The following is a 17419-nucleotide window of genomic DNA, read 5'->3' on the forward strand; positions in this document are numbered from 1 at the left end:
ACAAATCAATTAGGGTAACTTCAGCCTGGTCATTTGTGCCACAAGTGAGAACTCTGGGTTGATTTGTTTGATGAGCCATTTGTTTGTTTTCCTGGTGTTCTCAGAAGTGTTCTGCAACACCAAGTTCAAAAGCTCCAATACTCTTGCCATCCTGCTTCTTCAAAACCCAAATGGTAAAAAACCGTTGTATAATGCCTTATTTCATACTCCTGTTGTATTCCCAAGGTGCTATCTGGATGAAACCATGAGAAAAGACAACTGGACCTGCTTGACCGAGATCGTCCTGCTGGGCTTCTCAGATTTCAAGATGATAGAAGAACTTTTGTTTTGTCTGGTCCTAATGTTCTACGTCACGGCCTTGATGGGCAACAGCCTGATTTTGACCCTCACTATTGTCAGTCCCACCCTTCACACCCCAATGTACTTCTTCCTCTGGAACTTGTCCTTTTTGGAAATTGGCTACACCTCGACCATCAGCCCAAAGATTCTAGTGAATTTGTTAACAGAGAAACAGACTATATCCTTTTGGGGTTGTGGGTTTCAATTGTGTTTCTTTGTTCTCTTTAGTGTCACTGAGTGTTGTCTTCTTTGTGTCATGGCATATGACCACTATGTTGCCATTTGCAAACCTTTGCAGTACCCATATATCATGAACTATAAGGAGTGTGCTAAGCTTGCTGCCACCTCATGGACCTTTGGGATTTTGATGGGTTTGGGGCACTCCATTTCAATCTTTACTCTTCCCTTCTGTGGGTTGAATAGAATTCGCCATTTCTTCTGTGATCTTATGCCAGTTCTAAGGCTGGCTTCCACCAATACCTACAAATATGAAGTAGCCAATGCCATACTAACTGTGGTATTTGTCCTGGTACCCCTTTTACTCATCCTCTATTCCTACATCCTTATCATCTCCACTGTTCTCATGATGCCAGTGGCCAAGAATCGGCACAAAGCATTTTCCACCTGTTCCTCACATCTAATTGTTGTCTTCCTTTACTATGGAGCCATCACTGCTACCCACATTCGTCCCAATTTGGCTTCTTCCTTGGATCGGAACAGGTTCCTTGCCCTGCTCTACACGGTACTGACCCCAGCCTTGAATCCCATCATTTACAGCTTGAGGAATGAAGAGATAAAAGCTGCTTTCAAGAAATCGGTAGCAAGGAAACGGATCTTCTTTATGTAATCATACAATTGCATGAACTGTTTTCATCCCTTCATCAGATTACATGTCAATGCGAGGAGCTTGAGACCATACAGGTCATCTGCAAGAACAATGCATGGATGTCAACCTCTTCTCTGATTGAGGAACAGGGGGCTCTTGGTCCATTGGGGTTGTAGAAGGATTTCTTAGGGTTACATTTGAATCAGAGAGCAGGGCACATGCACATTGAAGTGTAAGTTGATTTACTGACAGCACTGGATGAAAAGGCAGGCATGAAGAGGCATGGGGTTAAAGTCTTATTCAGATTAGAATAGACATGTGACTGGATACAGCAACAATTTATTTCCTTGGATGGAACATATCAGGGGCCTAGTGAGGTCCATGAGGTAATTAGTGTGTAACTATGAAGCAATGGGGAAGACTATGAAGATAGTTTTTGAAAAAACAAAGAGGCAATATTCTATGAACATCGTTTCTGTGTAGGGAGTTACTATCTTTTGCTTTCCCAGAGCTCTGCTCATCTGGTGGTATCTTCTCTTTCTTCAAATTTACCATCTTTCCTTGGCCTTCTCCAAGTTTTATGACTGAGCGGATACTTTTAATTACCCTGGGAAAGTGTTTTTTGTAGAAGGGGTAGCTGCCTAATTTGCGAATATATAGTCGGGCCAGTGCTTTGCTCTCCCTGGGAAGATATATATGTGGGTTAGGGGCTTTTAACTTGACCCTGAAAAGTCTCCTTCAAGGTGCTTGTGCAGCAGAAAGAAGCAGAAGATCTCAACTGCGGGACTGCTGTATATGTGGTTTGAGGCCTAGAGTTGGCAGCTGCCAGTTCCCTGCTCTGTTTTGGTTTCTCTAATATCTGTATTATTAAATGGTCTGAGTGAAGCCGAACAGGCAAGTTGAAAGCTGGATGGAATCCAAAAGAAAGAAAGAAACAAAAAAGAGGTGACAAGAAGGGAAGAGGCTCCGGTAGCTCTTGTGATTAATCAAGCAGCCTTGTTTTGTTTGTTTGTTTTGTTTTAACAAAGAACAAACAAGGAGTTTGGATGATGCATCCTTCAAAGAGGAACAATTATACTCTCTCTTCAAACAATGTTATTAATGCTTTCATTGTTGATAAAAAGCTGATCCTCTGTATAAAGCAGGTGGAATATAACAGGCCTTTTGCCCCAGTCTCTCTGTCTGAGGTACTGCATTAGTAAGAGAAGAATTGAGAAGAGGGGAGCTAACAATATCAGATCCATGTGCAGTATGAGTTTTGGGTGGTAGCACTGGGATTTTCTAGTATGTCTGTTCATCCTCAAAACAGAAGAAATTAAGCCTCACCCAGTTAACGAACCAGGCCCTTTGGTCCTAATGCAAAAAGGAACTTCTAATAAATGGGTTGATTTTAATTCATTTTAATTCTGTTTTCTCCTATAACGCAAACAGAATGGTGTGAACTACAACCCATAATATAACCTTTCCAAGACCTAGAAAGTATCAGGTATATCGCAGACATTTCAAATCTCATTCCCCCCTCCAGCAACCAGGAAATGAAGAAGGAAAAGCATTTACTCTGTGAAAAAAACCAGGTATATTTCTCTCTCCATCGTACGGTGATTTTCCTTGTGATGCGTGCTAACTTTTAACATCATAACTTGCTCATCAGCAAACTACTCTACTACAAGGTCATTATGAACTTCAAGCTTCCTGTTTCTCAGGCCTCACCATAGCTTCCCTAGCAGTGCAGCATTGTTGGTGTTATATTTTTGGAGACCCAAGGGAATAAACCATTTCACTTATGAGCAGCTTCTACTTGCAGAACAACCATCCTGAGACGCATATCCTTCTTCTCTGCATGAATGTGACCTTGGCAGCCTTGGTGTTTATCACTGTAGCATCCATTTAGTTCCACTGGTCATCTTGAGAAACGCCTTAGCAGGGAAGTAGAAGGCCTTCTCAGTCAGCGCTTTCCACTTCACTCTGGTGACCTTGAATTACCATCATTGTCATGGATGAGCTATCCCCAGAAATCACTCTGCAGACACCCAGAAAGCATAACAGCTGGTCCTCCCTTAATGACAGTACTTGGGACTGGAATTTCCATCGCTAAACGATGTGGCTGTAAAGTAAGGTGTCAGGTGACTGCATCACTTAGTGACGGCAATCCTGGCAATTCCCCTTGCTGTTGTTAAGCGAATTTTACTGGTCCTTAGCCAAGCACCTGAGTTCTTCCCAGCCCTGATTCTCAATAAGGTAGGGGACTGCCTCCAACTCTCCCCCCACCTATCTTCCCCATATCTCTGCCCTTTTGGTTGCCCTGCACCCCGCCTTGCAGGGCAGCAAGCAGCCCCAGAACCACGTGGCTCTGAGGCTGCTTGCCATGCCCTGTGAAGCCACAGTTGCCCCAGCCCAGCCCCAGCAGCAGTTGCCCTTCCACCCTGCACTCCAAGTCCCTGGCGCTCTGCACTTTGCCGCTCCAGCTGACCTTTGCTGCTGGGCCAGGCTGGGCTGGGTGTTGCAAAGAGCTGCTGGGCGGGGCTGAGCTAAGCTAAACTAAACTAAGCTAAGCTAAACTAAGCTAAGCTAAGCTAAGCTAAGCTAAGCTAAACTAAGCTAAGCTAAGCTAAGCTAAACTAAGCTCAGCAGCTCTTTATCTCAGCCCCACCCAGCAGCTCTGCAAAGCGACTGCTGAGGCTTTTTTCCTGTTTTGAACACAAAGTTAGCTCAGCCCCACCCAGGAGTGCAGCAAAAAGGGGCGTTTTGGCCCACTGCTGTTGAGGGGCTGCCTTTAGAATTTTTTCTTCTTTTTCCACAGCCGAAGCTGGCCCAGATGAGACAATCAGATAAAGGGTGGGGATACTGCATACGTGGCTATCAATAATATCATCTCCTGAATTGGGGACTTCTGCTGTTGGGGATTAAATACTTTCAACTTCAGGGTGTGGTGGTAAAAGTTACATTCACAGCAAGCTGAAGTGACCCAGAGTGGTGACAGAGAGAAAAATCAGCCAGGAACCTGTGGCCTGGTAAGGCAAATGGTTTTTATTCACCGACCATATCTCAGAGACGGTATGGCTGCCATGCTGACCTACTGGGAAGGGATCAATAAGGTTGCACCGATGGCTTTATCAAAAACATTCCAACCTCCTGCTGTAATTTCCACGTGTCTGCCTTGTTCTTTGTCTTGTCTTTGCAATGTAGTAGGACGAAGGTATATAAGCCCTGGGTCTGCTTTTGATCAGGGCTGCCCAGCAAAGTGCCAATGCACTTTGCCTCCAGTTGGCCCAGTTGGGCTTGCTTAACCAAGAATAGCATATCAGGCACTTCATTACTGTAAACAGTTATCTAATAAAGATTGTTCTTGGAGAACCTGTCTGGTGCTCAGTCTGAACAGCACAGCTAGATAGGCAGCCTTTAAAGTTTAGATGAATGTGTAATGTCAACAAATGTTCCTTCTGCCGGGATCTGCTCTGTACCACCTGACTTGGAATAACGTAACAAATCTGCCGCCACTAGAAGAGCTGTTCATGCACTCTCAAGATTGCAAGGCCAAGACTGATTGCTAGAAGCTCCAGATCAAGGCCTGCCCAGTCATTCAGGGTTTTGGTGATGGACTTGTGTTAAACCCAACAAAAGGCGTAGTTTAATTATGACGAGCAAAGCGTGCACTTTGAGATTCAAACAGTGTGGGTATCAATGAGTAGGGAAGAAATATGAATGGATCTGAACTTAACAGGCATTTCTGAGTTCAGGGAAGAGGAGGAGACATATTAAAATGGTGCTCTGGGCAAATGCTATATCTCCCATGTGGTTATTGATCACCATGGCAGGAAGTGCAGGAGCAATATCAACGATATCACCGAAGGTATTATCTTTTGGACTTTTGGGGGTGTCTTTGCGTCAGTGCTGACTCCTGGCGACTGCCTGGACAAGTCCCTGAAGTTTTCTTGATAAGATTTGGGAAGCAGTTTGCCATTGTCTCCTTCCTAGAGCTGAGAGAGAGTGACTGGCCCAAAGTCACCCAGCTGGCTTTGTGACTAAGATGGGACTAGAACTCACCATCTCCCCATTTCTAGCCTGGTGCCTTAACCACTACACCAAACTGGCTTGGCTCTCCGATTCCTGTAAGACAAATAATCATGGTGAACGGTCAGAGAATCATAGAAACTGGACCCGAAAATATCCAGCTTCTGAGGGGACTGGGTTTGCTAATTCTGCTGTAAGGAATTTATCTATCTATCTATCTATCTATCTATCTATCTATCTATCTATCTATCTATCTATCATCTATCTATCTATTAATTATTTGATTTCTATAGCTGCCCATCTCAGCAAGTGACTCTGGGCAGCTTTCCCCAGGTCTAGATTGTCCTCTGGTGTTCATTTACCAAATCCCCAGGATGAATCCTTGGGCTTCTGTCATGAGATCTTGTTAGAGAAAAAGTCCTCTAGTTTCTCTGGAGTTTCAGACCCTCTAGGAATCCAGTGACTCCTTCAGAGTCCTTGATGTCGGCTGATGTAAGAACCCTACATAGTATCATTTTTTTTTTTTCCAGAGGAGAGACTGCGTGAAGACTTAGGTATGGCAGGGGCATTGAAGCCCTCAAATTGCCAGTGAATAATACAGCACTTTCAGAGTTCCTTAAGAAGCAATAGCCCATCGATCTGAAATCGTCAGAAAACCCTTTGCAAAGTAAGATCAATACCTCATAATTTGCTAAAGGTCATGATTGTTGGGTTGGTACCTCCCATTCTGGAACTTCATGAAAAGGAATTTTAATTTTAAGTTATATTTAGGGGAACATTAAGAGAGTTTTATTGTCAGCTTTTTGCTTATGGTTAATATTTGATTCTTTTGATGCTTGAAGAGATCATGCCTGAAATTTCTGCACAAGTTGATATTCTGCCTTGGATGGAAAGGGACCTTTTTTACCTAACAGGAATGGCTCACTGTAGATGGTAAACAATAGGCAGAAGTCACATTTAATGGGAAACTGAGCTGCCTTCAGTATGACCCAGTTCCCTTTTCTGGCAATCCTCCCATTACATTAGCATTTCAGAATTCTGAGTTAAAACATACGTGCATAATTTCAGGTATGAAAAGGGTGTTATTCCAAGACAATACTTTAAAATTGGACTTTATTCTTATAGACTTCCTATTCTGGACAGAATCCCTGAAATGATGAAGAAAGAAATCATAAGCGGGCAGCACATGCAATCAAACCTGTGTCTTAAACAGGATTGAAAATGCTAAAAATGAATTGTGAGAAAGTATCCTACAGTGCTTGCATGATTCACTAAGATGATGGAATTATACACGGAATGCAGACAACATTAAACTAACATTGCAGTCATCCAGTTTACTACTTGAACCAACTAATCACTTGATTCAATTTACCACTTCTGAGTAAACATGAAAGAATTAGGATATAGGTTGCGAAGTATGACAAGCTGATTTATTTTTTAAAAAAATGCTTAAAAGAATTATTTAATTTCTTATTTCATACTTCTCTTGTGTTCCCAAGGTCCTATCTGGGTGGTACCATGAAAAAAGACAATGGCACCTGCTTCACTGAGATTGCCCTGCTGGGCTTCTCTGATTTCCAGACTCTGCAAGAACTTCTCTTTTGCCTGGTTCTGACATTCTACTTCATGGCCTTGATGGGCAACAGCCTGATTTTGATCCTCATCATTCTCAATCCTACCCTTCATACTCCAATGTACTTCTTCCTCTGGAACTTGTCCTTTCTGGAAATCGGCTACACCTCGACCATCGGCCCAAATTTGCTACTGAATTTATTATCAGAGAACCAGACTATATCTTTTTGGGGCTGTGGATGTCAAATGTGTTTCTTCATTCTCTTTGGTAGCACTGATTGTTGTCTTCTTTGTGTCATGGCTTATGACCGCTATGTTGCCATTTGCAAACCCTTGCAATATCCCTATATCATGAACTACAGGGAATGTACTAAGCTTGCTGCTGCCTCATGGGCCATTGGGGTTTTCATAGGTTTGGGCCAATCCATTTCAATATTGACTCTTCCCTTCTGTGGGTCAAATAGAATCAGCCACTTCTTCTGTGATGTTTTGCCTGTTCTGAGACTGGCTTCCACCAATACCTACAAAAATGAAGTGGCCATTGCCACAATGGCAGTTCTAGTTATCCTGGTACCCTTTTTGCTCATCCTTTTTTCCTACATCCTCATCATCTCCACTATTTTCAGGATGCCAGTGGCCAAGAACAGGCGCAAAGCATTTTCCACGTGTTCCTCACATCTCACTGTGGTCTGCATTTTCTATGGAACTGGCATTTTTACCTACATTCGTCCCAACTCAGCATATTCCATGGACAGTAACAGATTCCTTGCAGTGCTGTACATAGTAGTGACCCCAAGCTTGAACCCCATCATTTACAGCTTGAGGAATAAAGAGATTAAAGCTGCTTTCATGAAATCAGCAGTAAGGAAACAGGTCTTCCTTAGGTAATAATCCAATTATACCTCTTTCACCTCTTCATCAGATTACAGTTATTATGCACATATTTAGGCAGTGGAATGAATTCTAGGAGATGCCAGTGGCAGATGTTACGCTTAACTGTGGAATAACCCACAGTTGGAGACAGAGGTATGGAAAACAATGGGAGAAGCCCTGCAGAAAACCTAAGTTGAATATCCTGCTAGAATGCAAGTAAAGGATTCACTGGCCATTCCCTCAGAAGGAAGTCTCCCATAGAACTCAGACAATTAGGAGAAAATGTGGCTGAAAGAGAGAAGAGGGCAGCGTGAGGGCTAGAGGGACCAAGGTCAGAGGCAAGGAGGCTGAGACTTTGGACCCACTCTGTTTCCTCAGGTTAGCAGAAGCCCCGATTCTACCAGCCATGAGTGTGCTTTCCTGTCCGTTAACCAGTCTGGCCCCTTTGTGTGATCTGTCTGTTCCTGGCCAGGGACGTCCTTTATTAATAGATCCTGATAAACTTTTTTTCTGTTCTACAATTTTCTTCTCTTAGTTCTTACTTCTTATCTGGCTCAATGGAAGTACAAGGAGAACTTGTAAATTTGTCAGGAGGTATTTATTGTGTAAACTGGATAGCAAATACATTGTACCAGTTGGCTTCCAGGTGCAATTCAAGGTGCTGAATACCACTGATAAAGCCCTTCATGGCAGATGTCCTGGCTATTTGAGGGACTGCAATGAGACCTCCGCAGAGACTGGGCAATGTGGGTGCGCTTTGGGTCCCTTCCATTAAACAGTGTGGTTCTTCAGGACTTAGGAAACATGCCTTACCTGCTGTGGTGCCTCTCCTCTGGAATAGCAACCTACCAGAGATCTCCATGACTCCTGCCCAGATGCCATTCAGAAAAATCACCAAAGACTTGGGTATTCTCCCAGGCCTTGGGGCAAGATGGTGGTTGAGCTTCTGTGGGACATTTTGTTTGTTCTAGGGAGCTTGCCTTCTAGATGCTGATGATTTCTCTTTCTCTCTCTCTCTCTCTCTTTTACTTTGTTTTAAGCATAAGCTGCCCAGAGACATTGGGAACTGGGAGGCCACTGAATTATAGTAAATTATAAATTTCTATTTCTCTCCTCTGTGGGACTAACATCAGCATCCCCTATGGCTTATACGGAGATTGCTTTCTTTACCAAAACTGCATCTGTGCCCTATAATTACTACAATTACTGTGCTTAGTGGAACAAATTTCAGAACTAGCTGAGAGCTAGAAAATCGTGGTCTCCAGAGCTCACTTCAAGTCTGCTAAATTGTGCTCAGTCTATAAAAACCTTGTTCAAAGGTCTTTTCCCACCCACCCATGAGCTGCACTGGATGGCACCACAGTTCTGTCCTTCTTTTTCCCAAATCTTCTGCCGAGACAGATGTTGCAGGTGGGGGCTGCCAATCAGCATGGCACGGTTGGGTTGGGGCTTAGCTCTTCATGTAATTGTGGTCATAGGAGGGCTGAGTGATCCTTCCAGCAGATGTCTGAACCTGAACAATCCTTGGAGGAGGCAAAGTTCTTCCAATCCATCCGATCCTTCAGATGAAATTATAATTGGTGAATTTGTATCCCTGACTCTTGGCAATTTCGGGCTGCAGAGCTTTGAGGAAAGTCCAGATTCTTCTGCTAGATCTGCTTAGTAAGTAATTCTTCTTTGATTGACATAGTTTGGAATCCTGGACTTGACCTGATCATCATCTTCCATTAAAACACTGATGCAGTCGTTCTTTGTTCCTTGGAAATAATGTCTTAGATGTACCCCTTGATTTTTAATTTCACAAAATAAATCACCGTATTTAAAGGCAGGCATCTCTCTTTCACACTTGTCCAGTTTTTGCGTATTTATACCTCAGCTATTTCCTCGCCACTCCAGCAGCACCAATTCAGCCAAGAGGAATCTTGTTCCACTTCTGACTCTGACGGAATCTCTTGAGGTCTCTGCTTGTGATTTGTTTTGGTGAAACGTTTGGATGTGAAGATGGATTTGCTAAGGAACCTGAGTGTCTGTCTTGTAGGGTTTAGACACCCCCCCCACTGTGACAGGAATGATAATAAACATGTTCTCTTAAGGCATTATATTCACTGAAGATTATTTATCCTTTTCTCACTGAAACGTACAATTTTGCTTGAAATTCTATTGGTCCATGAGATAGGATGGCTTCAACCGGCATCCCTGGTGCCACCCGAGAGCACCAGGTGTAAGAACATTATGAGCTAATTGTCAAAGGGACGTCACATTTTTCAGGTCTCCTTTCAAAGTGTGTAGACAGAATGATAAGCTGGTATTAAGGACATTTCCAAAAGATCAGCTATTAGTTTTTATATAAAGGAAAGGAAGTTTATAGGTGAAGAGAGAAGCTGTTCTGTGTTCTCATTTTTACAGAGGCAGGTAAGAGAGGTGGCGTGTCTGAATATGTCTGTGTTTTTCCAATGTCCGCTCCTTCAAGGAGAGCGTTCCTTCTCTAGTGGGAGAAGCTGACTGCTACCTCTGAGGACCACAGGAGCTCCAAATGTTAAAGAATTGGACAAACAATAAAATGCAGACAAAATCACAATGAATTTTAAAATGTAATCTGTATAGCACACAAATGAACACACTGAGAGAATGAGGAGAAATTAGTTGAAAAAGATTTCCTGATCATACAGACAGCAACATGCATTTTATGTGTAAAGACAGAGGATCTCAGCTGTAAGCCACCTGATCCTCAGGTGAGATTTAAGCTTACAAAATTATTTTTATTTCTGCAGCCTGATCCCTAAAAACTACCAGCATGTCCTTGCTTTTCTTTTTGCCATTCAAGAGATCAACAAGGATCCTGATCTGTTACCCAACGCCACATTAGGTTCCCAGATTTTCGACAATGCGTATAATTCATGGTGGACCACTTGGACCACGTTGGATCTTCTCTTCCTCAGACAAGGAAATCCACTCAATTACCTCTGTGCCACTGAGGAGAATACCATGGCCATCGTTGGGGGACTCACCTCCCAGAATTCAATTCTTATGGCCAACATCTTAAGTACTTACAAGGTTCCACAGGTCAGTGTTTGGAAATAGATATCTAGAACTAGGAGGAGAGTGACTGTGAAGTCTCCACCGCAAAAGCAAATTTCTCTCTTGCTTGAATTGTGATTTTACATCTATGATGATTCCCTACTAAGGAAAGGAAAGACTAAGAAACTACACTTTGATTGCTGCAGGGTAGAAAACTGGAGAAGTCCAAGTTCTTCCATACCCTCTTTACAACTCCCAACTTAAGTACTCTGATTGATTGATTGATTGACTGATTATGTTTCATGAAGTCGGTGTTGACTCTTAGTGACCACATAGATATGAAATCTCCCCAAACTGGCATGTCAGGTCTTCCAAAGATGCACCCACAGACAATGTAATCGAGTCCCCACACCCACCAAAAGAATATACAAAAATGGGTTTTCTAGAATATTTAGGAAATTTGTAATGTAATATTAGCCGTTGTTGGCAATCAGCTTATACAGGCTGAGTACTTTTCTTTCAGTTAAAATTGCCATTTTTCCACAGGCCAGTTATGGCTCCTCTGACCCCATATTGAGAGACAAAATTGGTTTGCCTTCTTTCTACCGCATGGTCCCCAATGAAGCTCTTCAGTACGTGGGGATTGTTGGACTTCTCCGATATTTTGGATGGAACTGGATTAGCCTCATTGTTTCTGACAATGAGAGTGGCGAAAGCTTTCTTCGAACTCTGAGACCCAAGCTCTTGCAACATAATATTTGCGTAGCTTGGATACAGTTGATCCCAATAATGTCGCTATTTTTATCGACGGAGATACTTAAGAGAGAAATGAGTCAAATTCAATCTGTTATCTCCCAGAGTGAAATCAATGTGTTCCTTGTATATGGAGATGGTCAGTCTCTGGAGGGATTACAAATGGTTTTATACTCAATGGAAATTGGGAATAAGTATCCTCTCGAGAAGGTGTGGATCACAACCTGTGAGTGGGATTTCACTGCTCAGGACCCTGCAAGAAAATTTAGCAAAAATTCCTTCAATGGCACACTGTCATTCTCACTCCAGACAAACGTCGTGCCAGGATTTCACAATTTTCTTGAGACAATGAATCCTCTGAAGTCGACATTTTATTTCCTCTCTGAATTCTGGACATCGACATTCTTCTGCTCACTCAATGCCCACCACTTGTATGAGGGGAAAATGGAAAACTGCACTGGGGAAGAGAAGCTGGAGAGCCTCCCTGCATCTGTCTTTGAAATGGGCATGTCTGGTTGGAGCTACAGCATCTACAATGCTGTTTATATTGTAGCACATTCGCTCCATGCTTTGTATTCCTGGAGAAGCAAATGGAAGCGAAGCAGTAGCCAAGGCCAATGGGATCTCCAAAAAGTTCATCCCTGGCAGGTACTCACAGCTAAAGCTTGTGAGCAGAATCAGCTTTGGAAATTACAGAAGAAAAGCAAAATGAAAAAAAACAAGACAAAAATGACCCTATTAATTTATCATGGACTATCTTGTTTGATAGTTTATCAGATGCAGTTTTTGTACTTCTCAATTAAAAAAAAATGTAGAAGACTGTAGAAGAGTGGGAAATGGGTGATAATTTAAACCATTCTGAGTCTCTTTCTGATTGATTATTCTAAAACTTTCAATTGCTTATATCCAGTATGTAGAGAGGGAAAAATAAGGAAGCTTATTTTTGACTGTCATTTATAAAGGAGTAAAAGGTCCTCAATTGTATGATTATTGCTTGTAGCTGTAGTGCTCCAGAACAGCTGTAAGTTGTGATCTGGACAGAAGTAAAAAGGAGATGAATTGATCTCTTTGAAACAAAAGGTTTCTTGATAACATTCATGAAACAGGGAGATGGCTCTCTGGAGAATGAATTTGAAAACTGAGTGATAGGCAGAGTTTCATTTTCTCAGGAAAAAATTAGGGAAAAAAGATTGTTACTTTCTGTCATCTTAAATGGTTGAGACCAAGTGGGATGACTCTATGGTGGGCTGGAAAGATTCAGCTAAAATATATTATGACTAAACTTCCATGCTCTCTTTAAAGAAATCATTTCAGTACTTGGCATACTGGGAAAGCATACTTTTGCAGTATTGTGGCAAATCTCTATTTACCTATCAGACTGACATTTCAGATGACATTTTCTACTCTTTAGAATGATCACCTACTTTTCCCCCTTCCATCTAGCTTCATTCTTTTTTGAGACGTGTCCGCTTTAACAATAACATTGGAGATGAAATATTTCTTGATGAAAATAGAGACTTAGCAATAGGCTATGACCTCATCAATTTGGTGACATTCCCCAATGAATCCTTCCAGAGAGTCCACATTGGAAGAATCGATTCCCACGTTCCAGCTGGAAAAGAATTCACCATTAATGCAAGTGCCATTACGTGGAATCCCAAGTTTCACCAGGTTGGAACGATTATATTTTCCTGTGTTTAATGACAGTGTCATCTGAGTGGTGTGTCACCAATACAGTCTGGAGAGTGGCAAGGAGATTGCTTGAGACATCTGAATTTGGAAGATGTATCAGAAGAAACAAAAACACAAGTTTGACAATACTGCTTTTCATATTTTTATTTCAGAACTAGGTATGATTTGGTCCTGAAATTTAAAGGACTGATATGTCTGGAGCATCAAAGCTCTGGGCTTTTGAGGAAAAAGATGGAAAGGAATGCCTTTTTGGAGAAAATAGAAAGGAGGAGCACTGACTAGATAATTCCACGTGGGAATGAATTTCTCCTTTGTGATGAGTGACAAATAGTTACATGAAGACATCTCCAAGATCTGTATGTTCTTCACTCTTTGGTGACTGTTGATTTTAGGAGAGTGTTTGGATTAATTTTAACTTAAGAGAAGAGAAATCTGTGAAGTTTAGCCATTAGTAACTGAAAGGAGTGGTTTAAGCCTGTGATCCTAACATCACTCATTCAAGGAACTACTAGTTAAACCGATACCTGCCTCAGGGTTGTGCCACTGACATAATTTCTGAGGTCTTTCTGTAATTTCAAACATATGTAATTCAGAATTGGTACTGAAAGGAGAAAACAAACTAATTCCCATTTTAAATCCTGCTTTTTAAAATATTAACAGATGGTGCCAAATTCTACCTGTGTTGAGAGCTGCCATCCTGGACACAGCATGCTTATTCAGCAGGGAAAACAAATCTGTTGCTATGATTGTATTCCGTGCCCCTCTGGGAGGATCTCAACCCAAAAGGGTAAGTGAAGGAACTCTGAGCTTCTTAGGAGAACACCCAGAAGTGTTCAATTTTGATCAAGTGGAACATCTTTTCTCCTTCTCTACTTCTTGTTGCTTTACCATAATTTCTATTCTTGAAGATGATGATCTTAAGGCATCCTCATCTTGATTCAGGTTTTTTAAAATTATATTGTAGACTTCAAAACTTGCTTTTCTCCCTCAGGCAAAAGATAACAAGGTGTGGATAATATTTCTACAAACTACGAATACTGAATTTCTGCTTGTGATCTTCAGATGCAGATGAATGTGAGCTGTGCCCAGAAGACCAGTATCCTAACACGAATCAGCACAAATGTATTCCCAAAGTAATGACTTTCCTGTCCTATGAAGATGGCCTGGGAGCAGCTCTGACATCTTTGGCTCTTCTCCTTTCCATGGCCACAGTCGTTGTGATGGGGATCTTCAGGTTACACTCAAACACTCCCATTGTCAAAGCCAACAACTGGAGCATCACGTGCATCCTGCTCTCCTCTCTGCTCCTATGTTTCCTCTGCTCTTTCTTCTTCATAGGAAGACCCAGGAAGATGACCTGCCTTTTCAGGCAAGCTGTGTTTGGCATCACCTTCTCCATTGCTGTTTCCTGCATACTGGCCAAAACGATCACTGTGGTTCTGGCCTTTGTGGCTACCAAACCAGGGAATAAGATGAGGAAGTGGGTGGGAAGGAGGATAGCAATCTTGGTCATGGTGGTTTGTTCTTTGATTCAGATTTGCATCTGTGCTGTTTGGTTGGTGAACAAGCCCCCCTTTCCAGAATTAGAGAAGCATTCCCAAGTGGGCGAGATCCTAGTGCAGTGCCATGAAGGCTCAGATGTCATGTTCTACGTTGTGCTGGGCTACATGGGTCTTCTGGCCATTGTCAGCTTCACGGTGGCTTTCTTTGCCAGGAAACTGCCTGACAGTTTCAATGAAGCCAAGTTCATCACTTTCAGCATGTTGGTGTTTTGCAGTGTTTGGTTGTCCTTCATCCCCACCTACCTGAGCACAAAGGGAAAATCCATGGTAGCCGTGGAGATCTTCTCCATCTTAGCCTCTGCTTTTGGTTTATTGAGTTGTATTTTCCTTCCCAAGTGCTACATTATTCTAATGCGGCCTGAATTAAATAAGAAGGAGCAATTGGTAAGGAAAAGGAATGATTGATACTGCATGAGAACGAGCTAGGAGTAGCATGTGGTAGCTCTAAAACAGGAAAATACCATTGCTCCTGTGGCTGAAAGGACCATCCCTGAAAGATTCAGAGTTAAGATTGGCCCATTTGTTAGGGGCAAAATTTGGTATGATGGAATGCTAATTATGTGCCTTTTTGCTAACAAAAAATGTTAATGGTTCATCTATCTGTGTGGCTGTCTACCTTTCTAACGAACTATAAGGTTACTTTGTATAGTTTCTATGGGAATCTTAGCCACTTAGATGATTCAATTGAGTCTTAATTGATGGTGTTATTGAGCACCAATCTTGGAATGGATGGAGATACTAATTAGACTACATGCAGGATTGACCATTGCCACTGGACTGAGGATACTTCTGATTGGTGCAGGTGGTGAAGTCAGGTGTAGGGTAGATTTGATGACGTCGTGAATTGGAGGTACAAAAACAAAGGCTATTGAGAGACAAAGACATTATTTCATGAACACAGATAGTTTCTTTGGAGTTCTTTCTGGTGGATTTTTCTTACTGTGGCCTTGCTTCCCATTATTATTAAAGCACCATATACACTATCCTGTCCTTGTGATGCAAGACACTAACTGAAAGTTATTAGACTCTCCATCTGTGTAATCAATTATCTCACACACATTCTTAATAAAGAAGAGTCTTCTCTTGCTATCCTTTGCCTGCCTTGTCTTCTCTTGCCTGCTCTTTAATTCTGATTAGCCCAATTAGGGCTTGAGAGTCCTTGTCCCCATGACCATGTCCAAAAGACAGTGCCTGGAATGCTAATGATGGTTTGGCTGCAAACATCAGGTGTGATGTGAGAATGGCCACATTGGATATTCCTTTTTCTAGTGTGGCTGCAGCAGTAATGTTCTGCTTGACAAATTATAGCTAGAGTTTCATAGAGTTTTTTGCATCAGGACAGACTGGGCTAGAACTGTGTATTCTCACTTGAAAAAAAAAGGTGAAAGGTCCCCTCTGCAAGCACCAAGTCATGTCTGACCCTTTTTGGGGATGCTGCTTCCAGATGTTTTGTTGGCAGACTATAGCGCGGTGATTTGCCATTGCCTTCCCCAGTTGTCACCTTCCCCAGCAAGCTGGGCACTCATTTTATTCTAACTTAGGTGAGTAAATATGTGCTGTTCTTATTCACTTTTAGTTTGGGCTTCAACTGGGATCTCAGTAATTCCGACATGATACCATGCAAGAGACAAGATGGCAAAGAGAGTGTTTTGGCAATATAACAAAATTGCATAAACATTGCAAGTTGAAGTAATATGGCTAATAATGAATCATTAGTTTGCTGTAATACGTATCTACTTTAAAATGCATTCTTATGCTTTCCAACCCACTGAGTGATAACATTCACTTCCCCTTTATTTCTCCAAGTCTGAGCCCAAGACTCATCTAGAGTGACATTTGTATTTTGTTTATCCATAGCATGCCAGACATGTAGATTTCAGTATGTTATGGCATGGCTTCCTCTGCCAGCCTTTCATGGTAGGAAGCTGGAAGGCAGTAATTGTTTCCACAAGTACAGGACTGATTTGGCTGACCTCCAAGAAGTCTGCGTGGTGGTGAGGCAAAATAGGCATTGCAGGAAGAAAGGGAATGAGGCAAAGCAAATAGCTGAGCACACATCGAACCTTCCTTCTTATTAGTCCCTTTTTTTCTAGGGAGGGCCATTTAGTAGTTGTAAAAAGGTAATCCTCAAGTCGGCTCTCTTTTCATTCCTTGTATCTTATTTTCTTAAGGTATTTTAATACCTCCCTTATACTCTCTGCCCCAAGGCCCAGCTCTGACTGCACCACTGGCTTCAGGAGTGTGCAAAGGCCCCATCGAGAGGAGGGGAGATCTTGGCCTTCTGGCAGGAATGGCGGACTGAACGGCTGTGCCCATGGGTTCAGCGGGTGGAACTGGCAACGCAGTACCTTTTTTGGGCTCAGGCAGGTTTCCTGAAGCCCAGAAACATTCTCCAGATAAAGGAGAATACCTGGAATCATCCCATCTGTCTTCCGGATGGCTGCTTGCAGCCAGAAGATTGCAAACAGTGTTTCCTATTCAACTGGTAAGAGCCAGCGGGGGGTGGGTGGGGGGGGAGGGATTTCATCACTTTTCATGCTGCACTGCAGCCTTAAAGGGACACTAAGACTGGCCACCCTGTTTCTAAATCACCAATTTGTATTTTTGTAAAATTATATGTACCCCAAGAGATGCTTTCTACAGAGAGGAGAAGCTGGTTCTCTTGGTGCTTAACTTATTTTTGGGATTACTTAAATTGTTTTTTTAAGTTTTGGATTTGTTTTCCTTCCAAATATAAAGGAGGATTGAGAGTAAACCATAGTTTTCCTATTAT

The 17419-nt window shown here is 42.3% G+C and overlaps 3 protein-coding genes across 3 annotated transcripts; all 3 read left to right on the top strand.

The window, feature by feature from the left end:
- Positions 1-244: 244 nt before the first annotated feature.
- Positions 245-1186, top strand: LOC134496804 (olfactory receptor 10AG1-like). The gene has a single exon (XM_063302516.1). The coding sequence runs from the start codon at positions 245-247 to the stop codon at positions 1184-1186; it is 942 nt and encodes a 313-aa protein (XP_063158586.1).
- A 5508-nt stretch (positions 1187-6694) lies between these two features.
- On the top strand, positions 6695-7636 carry LOC134497422 (olfactory receptor 10C1-like). Its single transcript, XM_063303080.1, has one exon. It carries the CDS (start codon positions 6695-6697, stop codon positions 7634-7636), a length of 942 nt encoding a protein of 313 aa, XP_063159150.1.
- Positions 7637-11957: 4321 nt separating this feature from the next.
- LOC134496805 (vomeronasal type-2 receptor 26-like) lies at positions 11958-15051 on the top strand. Its single transcript, XM_063302517.1, has 4 exons — positions 11958-12059; positions 12836-13063; positions 13745-13871; positions 14147-15051. Exons 1-4 carry the CDS (start codon positions 11958-11960, stop codon positions 15049-15051), a joined length of 1362 nt encoding a protein of 453 aa, XP_063158587.1.
- Positions 15052-17419: the final 2368 nt, after the last annotated feature.

Source organism: Candoia aspera, chromosome 4 (genome assembly GCF_035149785.1).
Source record: "Candoia aspera isolate rCanAsp1 chromosome 4, rCanAsp1.hap2, whole genome shotgun sequence".
NCBI lineage: Eukaryota > Metazoa > Chordata > Lepidosauria > Squamata > Boidae > Candoia > Candoia aspera.